General features: G+C 45.6%; 2 protein-coding genes across 4 annotated transcripts; one reads left to right on the forward strand and one right to left on the reverse strand.

The window, feature by feature from the left end:
* Positions 1-76: 76 nt before the first annotated feature.
* Positions 77-10491, forward strand: cpsf1 (cleavage and polyadenylation specific factor 1). 2 transcript variants are annotated; one of them, XM_019858151.1, is made up of 38 exons: positions 77-235; positions 771-936; positions 1016-1043; positions 1123-1247; positions 1328-1408; positions 1668-1819; positions 2016-2162; positions 2248-2387; positions 2491-2601; positions 2703-2796; positions 2994-3081; positions 3241-3381; positions 3463-3514; positions 3597-3670; positions 3837-3911; positions 3977-4057; positions 4321-4410; positions 4495-4674; positions 4762-4903; positions 4984-5162; positions 5473-5612; positions 5950-6130; positions 6217-6423; positions 6511-6600; positions 6667-6810; positions 6894-7046; positions 7112-7228; positions 7308-7398; positions 7724-7808; positions 8304-8445; positions 8532-8684; positions 8777-8953; positions 9129-9195; positions 9267-9314; positions 9388-9543; positions 9644-9773; positions 9863-10001; positions 10077-10491. In XM_019858151.1, the coding sequence occupies exons 2-38, from the start codon at positions 793-795 to the stop codon at positions 10122-10124; spliced, it is 4392 nt and encodes a 1463-aa protein (XP_019713710.1). In that variant the 5' UTR covers positions 77-235; positions 771-792; the 3' UTR covers positions 10125-10491. The 2 variants fall into 2 exon arrangements, with proteins under 2 accessions (XP_019713710.1, XP_019713711.1); XM_019858152.1 differs by lacking the exon at positions 77-235 and adding an exon at positions 293-411.
* Positions 10309-16322, reverse strand: adck5 (aarF domain containing kinase 5). 2 transcript variants are annotated; one of them, XM_019858155.1, is made up of 15 exons: positions 16180-16322; positions 14810-14895; positions 14576-14725; positions 13777-13852; positions 13409-13609; positions 13194-13334; positions 13001-13114; positions 12612-12743; positions 12457-12540; positions 12305-12386; positions 11769-11847; positions 11596-11687; positions 11269-11521; positions 11006-11122; positions 10309-10937 (listed from the first exon to the last, which is right to left on the reverse strand). In XM_019858155.1, exons 1-15 carry the CDS (start codon positions 16201-16203, stop codon positions 10835-10837), a joined length of 1734 nt encoding a protein of 577 aa, XP_019713714.1. In that variant the 5' UTR covers positions 16204-16322; the 3' UTR covers positions 10309-10834. The 2 variants fall into 2 exon arrangements, with proteins under 2 accessions (XP_019713714.1, XP_019713715.1); XM_019858156.1 differs by lacking the exons at positions 14810-14895; positions 16180-16322 and having other exon boundaries at positions 13409-13604; positions 14576-14594.
* Between the last annotated feature and the right edge of the window lie 93 nt (positions 16323-16415).

A 16415-nucleotide genomic window follows, 5' to 3' on the forward strand; every position in this document is an offset into this window, starting at 1 on the left:
AAATGGGTGGGTGGATGGATTCTATTTGTAGTTATGAAGACGAACGCTAGGGACAGTGAAGTGTATTAGAGCAGCCAGAAACGCAGTCGAGGAAGATCGAAGCAGCGGCATTACAGGTTCTCAAGGAATTAGGCTTATTTGGCCAGTATATAGTCTGAAACCTTTATAAGAAAGATATGCCAAATGAGAAAAAGAACTACTTGTTTTCTTCATTTTAATAGTGTGTTCGATATAGGTAGGTTCCCAGTTTTTCTTCGTAAAAAAACGGAAAACGGTCGACTGCGGCAGACGCAGCCTCATGCTAGCTAATATGGCTAACCGCGCCGCTCTGTGTAGCAGCTAGTTTTGAATTCCAACGATTTCCTTTGAACTCCACGTTTCCAACAAAAAGCTACACATCACCATTACTCGGTACGCCCGTTAAGATAAATGTTTTAATCGAGTCACCGTTCATTAATTGTTCGCGGTAAAACCCGCAACATCCTTAACATAAGGATCAGGTCATTCATTATTATTTAGTGTTATGAAATGATGTATTGTTTCGTAGCGGTATTAAATAATGTTAACGCAGGCAAATAGCTCCTCACAAAAAATGTTTAGGAATACGAAGCGACTGAAATATTTCAGTCAATCAATGGTGAGGCTTCATTCAAAGACATGCTTCTTAGTTTCATTGCAGACAAAACTGTCCACAGCATGGAAAATCCCTTTGGTCACATATGTACCCTTGTTATTGTAAAATGTTAATGTTTGAACATGACTGTTGCCAGACGCTGAGGGCAGCCTGCCGCCATGTATGCCGTGCATAGGCAGGCCCACACGCCCACCGCCGTGGAGTTCTCTGTCTACTGCAACTTCATTTCCAGCAAGGAGAAAAATCTCGTTGTCGCGGGGACGTCGCAGCTTTTTGTCTATAGGATTATCCACGATGTTGAGGTATTTGTGCAGCACTGTCATCAATTTTTCAAACCTAAACAGGAAGCTTCCCCTGAGATGTGATTTGTTTTTGTTTCAGAGTTCGTCAAAGTCTGACAAGCCCTCAGGTATGTCCAGATACTATTTTCCAAGCCTTCTTGTAATTTGATTTATTGTGATATTAATTCATCTCATTGAATGCCAAAGCTCGCAAGGAGAAGTTGGAACAGGTGGCCTGCTTTTCGCTCTTCGGCAACATCATGTCCATGGCCAGCGTGCAGCTTATAGGATCCAGCAGGGATGCGTTGCTCCTTAGTTTTAAAGACGCAAAGGTTCAAGCAATGTACAATATAAAGTCATGTTTTTAAAAAAAAAAAAAGGATTTTGTAAAATGTTTGTGTTCTCTTCCCAGTTGTCTGTCGTGGAGTATGACCCGGGGACCCATGACCTGAAGACCTTGTCTTTGCATTATTTTGAGGAGCCAGAGCTCAGAGTATGTGTATTTGCATAGTCACCCATCCATACATTATTCGCTGACAAACAGTATTATTAACATTATTGATTTTGTGCCATGGTGCGGCATCTTGGTGCCACCCAAACAATCTCAAGTGAGTTGAGTAAGGAGTCAAAAATAATACTTTGCCGCCATCCGCTGGCATATGCTGTATAGGGTTAGGTTCGTTCTTTTCACCTGCAAATAAGCACAGTAAGTGTTTAACAAATAAAACCAAACCAACCTTTTTACATTTCAGGATGGCTTCGTACAGAACGTCCACATTCCCATTGTCCGCGTGGATCCGGAGAATCGCTGCGCCGTGATGCTCATCTACGGCACCAAGCTGGTGGTGCTTCCCTTCCGGAAAGACACGCTGACTGATGAACAGGAAGGTGGAGTTGGAGATGGGTGAGCGTGTCGTCTAGCCAATTAATTATCTATGTGTACTGAGGAGTCATATTAAGCTGTTTTTTTTTTTTTTAATGATTTAAAACACTTCTCAGGTGAATTAATGGCGGTAAACAGTGTGTTTTGTGGAGGACAGGCAAGCGCGTCTAGACTATTATTAAAAGTTCTAAATACTTCCTATCCGTGTTCCTTGAAGACCCAAATCCAGCTTCCTCCCAAGTTACATCATCGACGTTCGTGAGCTGGATGAAAAGCTGCTCAACATCATCGACATGAAGTTCCTCCACGGCTACTACGAGCCTACCTTGCTCATTCTTTTTGAGCCCAACCAAACATGGCCCGGGTCAGTCACATCACGACCTCATCATTGTCTAAAATAGTAATAATATATGATAGGTAAGCTTTGAAATTCTGCTCTGTTTATTCAGGCGTGTAGCCGTGCGTCAGGATACTTGCAGCATCGTCGCCATCTCTCTCAACATAATGCAGAAAGTCCACCCGGTCATCTGGTCTCTCATCAATCTGCCGTTTGATTGCACGCAGGTTATGGCGGTCCCGAAGCCCATTGGTCAGTTTGGTCTAGTTCCTACCCTCCTTATACCTACGCTGCTCATACAAAAACCCGATCCGTGCTTTTTAGTCAATTGTAATCACACCTTAATTACCTTTAGGTGGCGTGGTGGTTTTTGCAGTGAACTCACTGCTCTATCTAAACCAGAGTGTTCCACCATATGGAGTTTCACTTAATTCCCAGACTAATGGAACCACGGCGTTCCCTCTTCGTAAGTCTTAAACACAACGCACTCACAAGCACCCCGAAAAGTCATCTTACAGTATCACACTCGATAGACTTTTTGTTTGTTTGTTTGTTTGTTTTTTTTAGGCATACAAGAGGAGGTCAGGATCACTCTGGACTGCTCCCAGTCTGACTTTATTGCCCACGACAAAATGGTTATCTCTTTAAAAGGAGGCGAAATGTGAGTCACTCAATTAAATTTCCCAAATAAGCACAATCCCAAGTTTGGTCAGTAACGGAGGATATTTTCTAAGAGGACCCAGTTCTGATTAACACCTGCTAAAGCTACTGCGTGTCCTTACGTGCTCAATAGGTGGCCTCCACATACTGGTAAATCCTAATTTTGGAAAACTCTTGGGCTCGCTTTTCTGGTTACAGTTATGTTTTGACACTCATCACCGATGGCATGAGGAGTGTGCGAGACTTCCATTTTGACAAAGCAGCCGCCAGTGTTTTGACAACTTGTGTAAGTACTTCTCGTAGTAGAACTCCAGTACAGTAGTACCTTGCTTTCCAGGCTTAATCTATCAAGCCCAAAATTCCCCCTGGGAAAACGTTGCAGTTCCCTTCATCTCTTCATGTTTGCTTGATCCAGTTTGGATGTGTTGCTTTCTCCCCGCCTCAGATGGTCACCATGGAGCCCGGCTATCTCTTCCTTGGCTCCCGCCTGGGCAACTCACTGCTCCTCAAGTACACAGAGAAGCTTCAGGAGGCGCCGCCAGACGAGGTCCAAGAAAAGCAGGACATTGAGAAAGAAATGGAGAAGGTCAACTTCTTTGCGAGCGCGGTGCTCATCCGTACTTCATAAACGATACACTTGACCTAACTAACGCGAGTCAAATTCCAGGAGGAACCACCAAGCAAAAAGAAGAGAGCAGAGTCCTCCACCAACTGGACAGGTACTGTATATTTCCAAATCCGTTTGGAAATTTGCTCCCCGTCATATTTGTTTCATTCCTGTGCTCCGTGTCTGTTTTACAGATGAGGTGGACGAGATTGAAGTGTATGGAAGCGAGGCTCAGTCGGGCACACAGCTAGCCACGTATTCCTTTGAGGTAAAAGAAATAACATCTACGTGAACCTCTACGGTTCCGAGACTCTGGTTGACTTCCAATGTGACGGTTCACCTTCAAGGTGTTTGTACGTGGTTTTAGCTTCCATGTTAGCGGCGTGTTACATCTGTGCAGGTTTTTCTGAAAAACATTGTCTTTGTCTTGGCAGGTGTGCGACAGCATCTTGAACATTGGGCCATGCACAAACGCCTCCATGGGGGAACCAGCATTCCTTTCAGAAGAGGTAGAGACGTTTGTCATCCCGCTTAGTCGTGTCTGTTCACCAAAAAACGTTCCTTCCACTCGTAGTTTCAGGCCAACACGGAGCCTGACCTGGAAGTGGTGGTGTGCTCCGGCTTCGGGAAGAATGGGGCATTGTCAGTTCTTCAGGTGAACAGAATATTCCTTCTCCGTCCGTCTCTGTGTGTGTGTTTGCACCGTTCTAAAGACCTGTGGTCGCAAGGCCTATCTATCACAGGTCCTCTGATGGTGCTACAGTGAATTCTGGATTTACCAGGGCTGCCTCAGAGCTCGACGGAGTGGCCTTTAAACAACCAGTGACATTTCTTTGCATGTTGGGGGATTCGCGTGCATGTCGGCTGTATTTGCGGTTGAGAACTTAACCTCCCCTTTTGTTCCTGTTGTGTTGTTAGAGAAGCATCAGACCACAAGTTGTCACTACGTTTGAGTTGCCGGGTTGCCACGACATGTGGACGGTCGTCTCGAGTGAAGTGAAGGAAAAAGTACCGTTTGCTTTGGCCAAATGCAGGTTTCAATTCGTTTTGGGAGGGTGGGGGTTTGTTTTTCTAAGTTTGTTGTCATCCTAGGCAGGAAAAACCGAGGAGTCGGATGATGGGGGTGACAAGGAAATGGCTGAGGATAAGGAAGATGGAGAAAAGGAGAAAGAGGAGGGGAAAAAGGAGGAAGAGCAGAAGAGAGAGACTCCTTTGGAGGATGACGCCAAGAAGCACGGCTTCCTCATCTTGAGCCGAGAGGATTCAACCATGGTTGGGACCACGTGTTTCGACTCTGTCCGTTGGGGTTTTGTGCGATTTATGATCAAATTCTACTACCATCTCTGTGTGCGTCTGTAGATCCTACAAACGGGTCAGGAGATCATGGAGCTGGACACCAGTGGATTTGCCACTCAGGGAACCACTGTGTTTGCGGGGAACATTGGGGATAACAAATATATCATCCAGGTCTCCCCCATGGGCATCAGGCTGCTGGAAGGAGGTAAAAAGAAGAGGGGGAACCCCCCCACAATACAATGAAGATGATTCTTGTTTTTAATCTTCCCTGTCGTGTTTCTCCAGTGACTCAACTGCACTTCATCCCAGTGGACCTGGGCACTCCCATAGTGCACTGCTCCGTGGCGGACCCCTATGTGGTCATCATGACTGCCGACGGTGTGGTCACCATGTTTGTGCTGAAGACCGACTCGTACATGGGGAAGACACAGCGACTCTCTTTGCGTAAACCACAGATTCCCACTGTGAGTGACATGTTATTTAGGCATTACGGAAGCAGCGTTTGACCAATTTTTTTTTTTTTTTTTCACTTTCAACACACTTTCAAATTATCAAGGCAAAACACTTACTTATATGAACTCTGTGGCAGTTTCCAGGATCGACAACCACAATATACAATATTGTTGAATTAATATGACGGTGTCAAACGAAACACAACAAATCATGCAAAGGCTTAAAGGCGACATCAAATTATGAGTGTAGTAGGATGTCATTTTATTGAGTTTTCACACGGCATTTAGTTTAATGGAAAGTTTCCAATTGTCTCCCATCAAGCAATCACGTGTGATTGCTCTTTGCGCATACCGAGACGTAAGCGGAATGTTCACCACAGAGAACAGAGTGAGCTGTCCCGTCGTGGAGGACACAAACATGAGGAGTGTGTCTGAAGTGGAGACAGTCATTCAGGACCTCAGGTGAGGGTTCACCGTGGTTTGGTTGGCATTTTTCATTTCGTTTTGACTTTTGTTTTTTTTTTTTTTTCAATGTAAAGCCTGGTCCCCCCAAGTATATAATCAAGTAAACTACAATTATTTGGATGTACAGCAATGCTGGAATAAATGCATTAAAACAAACCTCATCAAGCTCATGTAAATTCATTCAAAAGGAAATACATATTCACTATAATTGTAGTTTTTGTTTTTAAACATCAAATTTAGTTTGCTTTAAATGCATTTTTGTTTTTTTTTCCTTTCAAATGTAGTTTTTGAATACAATAACATGATTTCAAACACTTTTTTGCTGTTTGTGCAGTAACGCAGTAGACGATGAGGAGGAAATGCTGTATGGAGACTCAAGTACCAGCGCAGCACCCCAGAAGGAGGAAATGAATCGCACTTCAGGACAAATGGGGCCCTCGGGAAGTGAAGGGAGCCCGGTCAAAGCCGAGCCCACCCACTGGTGTATGATTGTCCGAGAAAATGGTGTCATGGAGGTACACGCCACACATGACCAGGTCCTCACCATGGTTTGGATTGTTAATAGATCGACTGGTCGTTTCTTTTTTTTTTTTTTGGAAAGATTTACCAGCTCCCAGACTGGAGATTGGTCTTCCTGGTGAAGAATTTCCCTGTAGGTCAGAGGGTGCTGGTGGACAGCTCATCTGGCCAATCAGCAGCACAGGGAGAAGGGAAGAAGGAAGAAGTGACACGTCAGGGAGACATGCCTTTGGTGAAGGAGGTGACGTTGGTTTCATTGGGCAACAATCACAGCCGGCCGTACTTACTGGTAAGTGACTCTCCCAAACATACTTCTGATTGATTGGCTCAAAATCTTGTCTGCATTATTCCATTCCGTGATGTTCTTCTATCCAAGGTCCATGTGGAACAGGAGCTACTAATCTATGAAGCCTTCCCCTATGATCAGCAACAACCTCAAAATAACCTCAAAGTGCGCTTCAAAAAGGTAAGCTGGAATAGTCTCACTGCTGGAGGACGTTTACCCTGAGTTGTAAACTTTTCCCTGCATTAGGTTCCCCACAACATCAACTTCCGAGAGAAAAAGTCCAAATTTAAGAGGGATAAGAAGCCAGAAGGAAGCGTCAGTGACGAAACCGTAGTCAAAAGTCGTATTGCGAGGTTTAGATACTTTGAAGACATCTCTGGATACTCGGGGGTAAAAAGGAAAAAAAAAAAAAATCAAAGGTCAGTTTCAAAAACACAATAAGATAATCATTTACGTTTTCTCGCTCCTCTCAGGTGTTCATATGTGGACCCTCCCCTCACTGGATGCTGGTCACGTCTCGGGGCGCGTTGAGACTTCACCCCATGTCCATCGATGGCGCCATTGAGTCATTCTCCCCCTTCCACAACATCAACTGCCCCAAAGGTTTCCTTTACTTCAACAAGCAGGTAAGCGTGAGACTCACTGTCAACTTTGACGCAATTTCAATGTGTGTTTTTATGCATGCCTGCAGGGGGAGCTGAGGATAAGCGTTCTGCCTACCTACTTGTCCTATGACGCCCCGTGGCCAGTGAGAAAGATCCCGCTCAGGTGCACTGTCCACTATGTCTCCTACCACGTGGAAACCAAGGTAAGACTCCTCCTCTTCTGCCTTGACGAGACTGGGGACATTTCTGATTGTCACATCGTTTCCTTGCACTCCCGTTTAGGTGTACGCAGTGTGCACCAGCATGAAAGAGCCGTGCACGCGCATCCCCAAGATGACCGGAGAGGAGAAGGAGTTTGAAATCATTGAACGAGGTTGACATATAAAAGCACCTCTCCGAATCCACAATACACTGGCCACAATATTAGGTCCACCTTCCTCTATGACAGCGCAGCTGGCTTTTGGCGCTGCCTTTTATGGCATGCGAAACCCGCTCACTGCGTCTGGGCTATAATTTACAATGAAAAGGAAGATATTCTTATTCGGATTCTGAAAGGTGCCTTCTCAAAGATTCCTCCGTTTCAACACTGTGTGTGTGAACGTGTACTTAATGCTGTGGACAGCGACTGCACTGACTCGCGCGGTAGTGCATCAGCTGCGCACTGTCTTTGTATGAAGTATTGTCCTGTCAACTTGCAGACGAGCGCTACATCAACCCTCAGCAAGAGAGGTTTTCCATCCAGCTCATCTCACCGGTCAGCTGGGAGGCCATTCCCAACACACGGTAAGAATGGACAAAAGCTCAACTCAACTATATTTCTCGAGCACTTTCAAACAGCCATCGCTGCATACAAAGTGCTGTACATGGAGCAACGAACATATACAACAGTAAAGCAACAAATCGCTAACAAAGACGGTAGAAAGCACCGAACAGCAAAATCAATACGAAGCTTGAGAAAAATCATCAGAAATAGACTCCGGCCAGCACGATCCCGCCATGTTGATTTTTGGTGCTGAATCTGAATGTCACAGATTAGACAAACATGGCTGCTTTCGTGCGTTTTATTCAGTAACCCATTAAATAACCCTCGTCTCTTTCTACATATACTTGAAAAACTGTCCTATGTCTAAAGAGAAATTCAACTAAAATTAGGTACAGTAAGTGTAATGAATGCCAGCATGCACGCCGTGAGTACTTTAGTAAAACCTCGCTCTTCTGGGCCTTCGAAAAGGGTTTTGTTTTTCCTTTTTGTTGTAAATATGTCTTTGTCCGCTCAAGGATTGACCTGGAAGAGTGGGAGCACGTGACCTGCATGAAAACTGTGGCGCTGAGGAGTCAGGAGACGGTGTCAGGCCTTAAGGGCTACGTCGCCGCCGGGACTTGCGTCATGCAGGGGGAGGAGGTCACCTGCAGGGGGCGAGTGAGCAACGGCAACACAAAGAGTTTTCCTCAATTTCTTGGGGAAATTGGATTTGAACTTTTTTTTCCCCCCCCCCCCTCTCCAAGATTTTGATCCTGGATGTAATTGAAGTGGTGCCTGAGCCTGGTCAACCCCTCACGAAGAACAAGTTTAAAATGCTCTATGAGAAGGAGCAGAAAGGACCTGTCACAGCACTGTGCCACTGCAATGGATACTTGGTGTCAGCCATTGGACAGAAGGTCTCTCCACGAGTTGAGAGTTTCACATCTCCCACTCCTAATGTGGATTATATTCAGTAAATGGAATAAACGGAGTGCCCGTGTTCCTGCAGATCTTCCTGTGGGTCCTGAAGGACAACGACCTGACCGGCATGGCCTTCATTGACACGCAGCTTTACATCCACCAGATGTTCAGCATTAAGAATTTCATCCTGGCTGCCGATCTGATGAAGAGCATCTCGCTCCTGCGCTACCAGGAGACAAGCAAGACGCTGTCGCTCGTCAGCAGGGTGAGATACAAAGGGCAAAATCATTTTCAAAATGTATTGCAGTGTTTACACAATTTATTTTGAAACAGTCCGCGAGCAGACATTTCCATCTTCCTGAATGTTTTGTCGCGGAAGATCCTTCTGTGATGACACCGTTTGGTGGCATTGAGGTGTTTTGGTCTTGTTTTGAGAACAGGATGCAAAGCCCTTGGAGGTGTACAGCATTGAGTTCATGGTGGATAACAGCCAGCTTGGATTCCTGGGTAAATAGAAGAATGCGCTGGAAGGAGGGAACCACAGCTTGGGTTACATTTTCACAAATATTTCCTTCCAGTGTCGGATCGTGACAAGAACCTCTTTGTTTACATGTATTTACCCGAAGGCAAGTAACATTATAGATGTTGCGCAGCTCCGTACGCAAAGCGCCCTTTGATAATACTCGTGTGCGCGCGCAGCTAAGGAGAGCTTCGGAGGAATGCGTCTGCTGAGGCGAGCCGACTTCAACGTGGGCGCCCACGTCAACACGTTCTGGCGCATGCCTTGCAGAGGGGCGATGGACGCGAGCAGCAAAAAGGCTCTGACGTGGGACAACAAGCACATCACGTGGTTTGGTGAGGGAAACCTTGGTTTGTTTTTTTTTGTGTGTGTGTGGAGGGGGTACACACGTCGGGTGAACTCACAGCTGTGCCTCATGCTTGTCTGTTTCTGTAGCAACACTGGACGGCGGCATCGGGATGCTGCTCCCCATGCAGGAGAAGACGTATCGCCGACTTCTCATGTTGCAGAACGCTCTCAACACCTTGTTGCCTCATCACGCCGGTCTAAACCCGAAAGCTTTCAGGTTCAGCTCAGCCCACGGTGCTATAGATTTATTTCTTAGAAGGAAATGTCATTCTCTTACGTATTTCTTTGTCACACCTCGTCCTGCAGGATGATGCACTATGAACGACGAGGCCTTCAGAACGCCGTGCGAAACATCCTGGATGGGGAACTCCTCAGCAAGTTCTTATATCTTAGCATGATGGAGCGTAGTGAGCTGGCGAAAAAGATCGGTACCACTCCAGACATCGTAAGGAACGCAAATGCATTCCATTTCATAGCGCTAATATGTAAATAGAGTCATTTGACTTTTGTTTCTTTTCAGATTTTGGATGACCTTCTGGAAATCGACAGAGTGACAGCTCATTTCTAACAGCCACATTTTATCCACCGCATGTTGTTTTCATACCGAATGGAGAAAGTCTTTGAGCCCCGTTTTTTTTTTTCTAGCTATTCCAGGGTAATTTTTGTTTAAAAAAAGTCACTAAAAAGTCTGACCAAAAAAATATTTCTTTTTCTTTTTCATTTGTCAGCTAAACCATGACAATGGGTGAAAAAAGGAGGTAGGATCATTTATTCTTAGACTGAAACATTTTGGCTGTTGTTTTAACCTTGACAGGGAGTATTTCCTCCAGAGAAAATCAACCAGAAAAATCTCTTGGGCACAGGTTAAATACAAAGTGACACAGTCCATCATATTAGCATTCGTAATAAATCAAGCAGGGATTATTCACTTTAAATACCACAGATTGTCTTAACGTGCACATCATCATAGAACCTTAAAAATGTAATGTTTATACAGTATATTTAAAATATGATAAATACAACTATTCCAATAGGTTTTTCCAAATAATCCAAAACATTTGCTTGAAGATGTCTACAGCAGCGCAGGCGGCGTAAGAGGACATTAGCACCGACAGCATGTTATAGCCCTCCCACTCTTCCCACAGTTCATCGTGATTTGGGAGCCGAGCCTAGCAAGGTTGCTGGAGTGGGTTTGAGACGAGCGAGGCCAAGCGTCCCATGTGGTCAGGCTGCGTTGCTTTCAAAGGTTCCTGCCGTGAGGTTGGAGGTTGCCGAGCACTATCTCAGATAGTCGTACATGTCGGAATCCAGAGAAATGAGACCCAAGTAGCTCAGCAGGTTGACCAGGGAGCGGGTCATGCTCATCAACGCCATCTCCGATCTGAAACGGAGGGCTCGTCAGTGGCACGTGTCGCCTAAAAAAAAAAAAAAAACGCGACGTAAGCTAACCTCAAAGCGAGCTCGAACTTGAGCCCCTCCCATCTTGTCCATAACGAGCGGACAATCCAGAATGTGTGCAGCATACTGGTCCTCTCTGCCTGGATCTTTCCCCAGCATCGCACCGCACTGATGGCCAAATTAACATGAACATCATAACACAGCTGGAATAATATTAATCTAATGATTGCAAATGGATATACATGCACTTCTCGTTTTCATCATGGAATGAAGGGGGGGGGGGAAATGGCTTGTTAGCACATTGTGGTACCGACCTCTTGGCCATGACGAAGTAGCGGTCAACAGGCGCGCCCAGCGTGATGTTGATGCTCCGGACGGTGTTGATGTTGCGGAAGACCAGCAGCATGGGCCGAGGCATGGCCTTGAGCACCTGCATGATGCTGTTGAAGCGGTGGATGGCCATTTGGCGCATGTAGGCAGTCTCCTCTTGACTCAGGATGTTGGACAAGCGCAGCTCACGCATGTTGATGGGCCGTTGCAGCAGCATCTCACAGAAGAGGAAGTACTCTACACAGGTGAGATTATTACTTGGCTTTCATTTATTTATTTTTTTGGTGAGGGGGGGGTGACTTCAACCTTACCTTTGACCCCTAAGGTTTTTGAGTACATTTCCATGGCTGCCTCATCCCGCAGGACGATTGACCTCCATAGTTTACACAGAGCCAGTCGGTCACTGAAAGGTGAGGAGAACTATGCTCACGATAAATAGACGGAGATTTTGTTTTCCTAATCTTTTCAACAGTGAGACTCTTACTGTTGGCTGAGGTGTTCGTACAAGCCGTGATCCAAAAGTACCAACTCCACCTTGTTGTCGGGACCTCGTCTCACTAGAACTGACCCAAAAAAAACAAAAAAATCCATTTTATAAATGTATTTCGTCAAATCTTCTTATATACTGCACATAGTGAATTTGCAGGGGATAAAGATTGAGCCCTGCTTTATGAAACAAAAATCTGAGTAACTGAGGATCCCCCGCCCCCCACCCCCAAAGATTTGTAATTGCAGAGATGACAAAGCACTGTGAAGGTCTAAAATAATGAAACTCCTCAACTGGCATTGACAACCTTCCTTAATGGCACCAAAGCAATACTGTTGCATTCTATTGCTTTGGCGGTGACATAACCCGAATATGTCAGTTTATTGCTACCGCGGTAGTCAAATCATCATTCCAATGAATATTTGTATTCAGTTACTAAATTGGTAACTGAGTTCGCCTTCTAGAAATGTGTGTGGAACCTCGTGAACGCTGAAAACCCAGTACAGTACAAAATGTTCCCATGATGGACTCACCATTTCCAGGATGGGGGTCAGCATGGATGAAACCCGTGTAAAATATCTGCTCAGCAAATGCTCGGATCAGCTTGTCTGCTGTCTGTAAATGAACCCAGGTGTGTCAGACTTCTACATATGACAACCTCCCAAATCTCAAGGGCACAACTTACATCTTTTAAGCTCAGTCCTTGTTTTTTTATTTCTTCCACGTCGTTGACCTTACAACCGTTGCAAAACTCTGCCGTCAAAACCCTCTTGAAATGAAAATGAGGATGGAAGGGAGCTTTTTAATAAGTGTCATGATCTTCAGAGTGCTTAAACTCACCTTGCTGGTTTGCTCCCAGAACACTTTGGGCACCACAATAAACTTGAAGTGTTTCAGATCGTCGGCGCACCTCTCAGAGTTCCTGGCCTCGTTCTCAAAGTCCAGCTCTTGAGCCAGAGTCCCTTTCAGGTCCTAAATGGACATCAGGCAAATGATTTTGTGCATTCTTTTCAGTGTGCATACTGTATGATGGAAAATGGACTTTATTTACATGTGGCGGGGGCTCTGGACTGCCCGCCCACCTAATAATTGCAAAATTAAACAACCGAACATTTTTCATGGGCTGGCTATTTGTGAAAACGTGCATCGGAGTCGGCTACTCAGAATTCTGACTAGTCGCTGCGCCGTCAGTCGTATCCGACGTTGACTCTGCCGAAGAGCTTTCTGACCTGGAGGACCCATCGGAATCCAAAGCTGGGGTGCATAAATTTGACCATGTCCAGCAGGATCTCCAACGTCCTGATGTCTCCGTCAAAGCGGTCCCTGAGGTCGATGTATTGCACCTGATATGGTGGAATTACCGTATGTCGATGGGAGTCGTCTCTTCCGGAAATAGCTGGGACGTCATTCGTCGCCACTCACCTTTACAGCGACGGAGGTTCCGTCTAACAGCTCCGCCTTGTGCACCTGAGCCAAGCTGGCCGCGGCTATGGGCTCATAGTCAAAGGTTTTAAACATCTCCTGCGGGCTTTTGTTGAAGTCTTCTTGGAAAAGAGCATCCACCTGTTCCAAAAAGAAGCCTGTGAAATGTCAACGTACTGTTTGTCTTCCTTTTTTGCTTTGCTCGCTGTCCTCACCTCTTTGTATCTTCTGTTCAAGGCGCGGTCCTCCAGCACCTGCAGGGTGCGAATGTATTCGGGCGGCAGGAGGTGGTTGAAGGAGCACAGGCCTTGGCCCAGCTTTATGTATATGCCGCCGTTCCGGACAGCGCCCTCCACCATGCTCTCCGCCGCTCTTTGGTGGCAAGCTGACATCGCCGAAGCGTAGGATGGGCTGCTCTAGCAAGTAAGACGTCACGTTCAAAGGAGATGACTTGACATTGTGCTTAAGTGTATCTTGTGGCTAGATATTGTTACTTAGCTTGCAATCTACTAATGCGTAATATTTTCAGACCAGAGCTTTTTATTTATTTATTTTTTTAATAAATAAATGAGATGAAGCTTACCTCATCCACACCCCGAAGAGCCATATTGGTGGTCCACCAGTAGTCCACCGATATCACAAGTCCCACAGAGAGAGACCTAAAACATGAAAAGTCAAAATATATTTTGTGAACGCTCTAAAAAGTGGAAGCCCTGAACACACCAGTATCCACATCATCCAATTATTTAAGATTTTTTGAAGCTATTGTTAAATGTACCTAATATGTAATAGATTAGTAACATTATTTGAACATTTACAATCAATCGACTAACCAATTTAGTCAAAAAATTAATGGGGGGGGGTGGATCAATACCATTTTTTTTTTTGTAATTAAATGTTGGGGGGCACAGAAAATTAAATCACTGAATATTAGCGGACACTTTTGAAAGTAAACGCTTGGTGTAACGGATTTAAAAATGAGTGGGTCATATGGGGCACGGCCGTATTCCATCATTTGCCCAACCCTACTCCGAAGTACATGAAGGGCAAATGAATATACGGGTGTGAAGATGAATTCGGGGGGGGGAGAACTAAGGCTTTCGGGTCGAGCGGCCGACTAGCCTGACTTGGTATGGGGAATGTGGTGAGCAGGGTAGGGCACATGCTGGTCCGTTCAGTGTGTTGCACGTGCAGCCGCGGACATCAAGTATGAACTCAGTGGACACTTCATTAGGTCCACCTAAGGTTTGATGATATAAACCAAGCAAGGTTCAATTGATGCCTCTTTGACAGTCTTCGTAAAGAAAGTTTGTTTGGCACCGGTCACTAGTGGGCCTAACGTTGTGGCCATCGAGTGTTTCTATACAAAGACTGTCCCACACCTGCAGAACCGAGCGAATCCCTCAGTCACTATCCTCATCTTCCGCCGCTCTCTCTGGTCCGACACGGCATACCGCATTCCCGCCGCCAGCGGCACGCCCACAGCGACGGTGGCGAGCGTCTTCCATAATAAACCCGTGCGCCTTCCTTCCCTAGGAGGAAAAAGAAGAAGAGGAGGTGGAATTATCAATTGATTTAGTCATTTTGATGGTCAAATTGTTGCTCATATTTAGCACCTGAGTGTACTGAAGCTTCTGGAGCACTGTATCGACGAGGCAGGATTTCTTTGGAGAAAAGCGGCATGCTGCAGACATAGCCTGCGCTACAGGAGAATAAGAAAGCACAAAAAACAAATAACACGTGACCGGGAAACCGAGCTAAAAGCGCCAGTGAACTGTGGACTTGAAATGGCACAGCCCAGGCGAACGGTGTTGGCTGTTTTGTAACCAAGCATGTGCTAAGATGAATGAGTTACACTCGAAGAAAGTGAGTAGACCCCTCACACTTTTAAGATATTTCATGAGACAGCACTGAATAAATAACACTTTGCTGCAATGTAGTCAGTATATGGCTTGTATAACAGTTACTTTACTGTCCCCTCAAAACAACGAATGTCGAAACAAGCGGCAACAAAGGCGAGTATGCCCCTATGTACAAATGTTCAGGGTTTAGGTCTGGAAATATGCTCGGCCCGTCCTTCAACTTTACCTTTAGCAAGGTAATAGTTGATCTTGGAAGTGTGTTTGGCTCATTATGTTTGAATGCCGCACCACGTGTGGCCTCGCTTCCGAAGGGAGGGCAAAATGATCTGTTTCAGTATGTCACAGTAAAGCTGGCATTCATAGTTCCCTCAATGAACTTTAGATCCCCAGTGCCGACAATCATCCAGAAAATGACACTCCCGCCACCAAGCTTGACTGCAGGTATGCCAATTGTCTTTTTTTATTCCTCGCATGGTTACTTCCCTGTACTTGACACCATGCGAACCAAATAAATCTCTTGGTCTAATCGGACCACAGAGTTTTAAGCTGTACACTGACCACTTTCTAATGTCCACCGACTCCCCCACCCCCACTGCGGACGAGAAAGAGTAGCCATTCCCCTTTTAGTAAAACATACACATGCTGAGCTTAGTATGTGTGTGTTGGGAGGGCAAAATGAGGGAGGGGGAGGGTTGAGAGAGCAAACACAAGGCCGACGTGTCCAACCCAGGACACGCAGTGTTGTTTTTGTTTTGGGATGTCTACATCTGAGGGACACCGTGTCTCAAACGGATGCAAGGTGTCAGGGACTTGACAGCTCAAGCGTCAACATCTCTGTCACAAATGTATGAAAACCGTTATGGCGTTTAGGATTTAATGCCAATAAAGTGGTTACTTGTATTTGTCGACGTATCTGAGAATTATCGATTACCGGTACGACGTGGATATAGACACACAAAATTAGACAGTACTTCGTAGGCAGAAGTAGCAGATCGACACATTGCTAAAGCAACCTGCATGACACTTCTCGAACGTTAGCCGCGTCACGCCGCTTGCTAATTCTAGCTAACATGGCTGACATATTCGCCTAAGATTTGTATCAAAATAAAATATGAACAACATACAGCTCCCTGGATCTTCCTCGTCATATTTCCTGCGTGAATGGCACAGCTCGCCGCAGACTTTTCTTTGCATCAAATAACCGGTACTGGTGCTCGTGACGCCCGTCGGGGGCAGCCTGTTAACTACATTTTGCACAGCAGGGCTGCGATTGGTTAAAGGCGAACCAAGAGTGTCAAAAATCAAGACGCTTCACTATCAACTACTTCCGCTTTTGCTAGTCACATGCATCGTTAAAATA

Source organism: Hippocampus comes, unplaced genomic scaffold (genome assembly GCF_001891065.2).
Source record: "Hippocampus comes isolate QL1 unplaced genomic scaffold, H_comes_QL1_v1.1 scaffold429, whole genome shotgun sequence".
Lineage (NCBI taxonomy): Eukaryota > Metazoa > Chordata > Actinopteri > Syngnathiformes > Syngnathidae > Hippocampus > Hippocampus comes.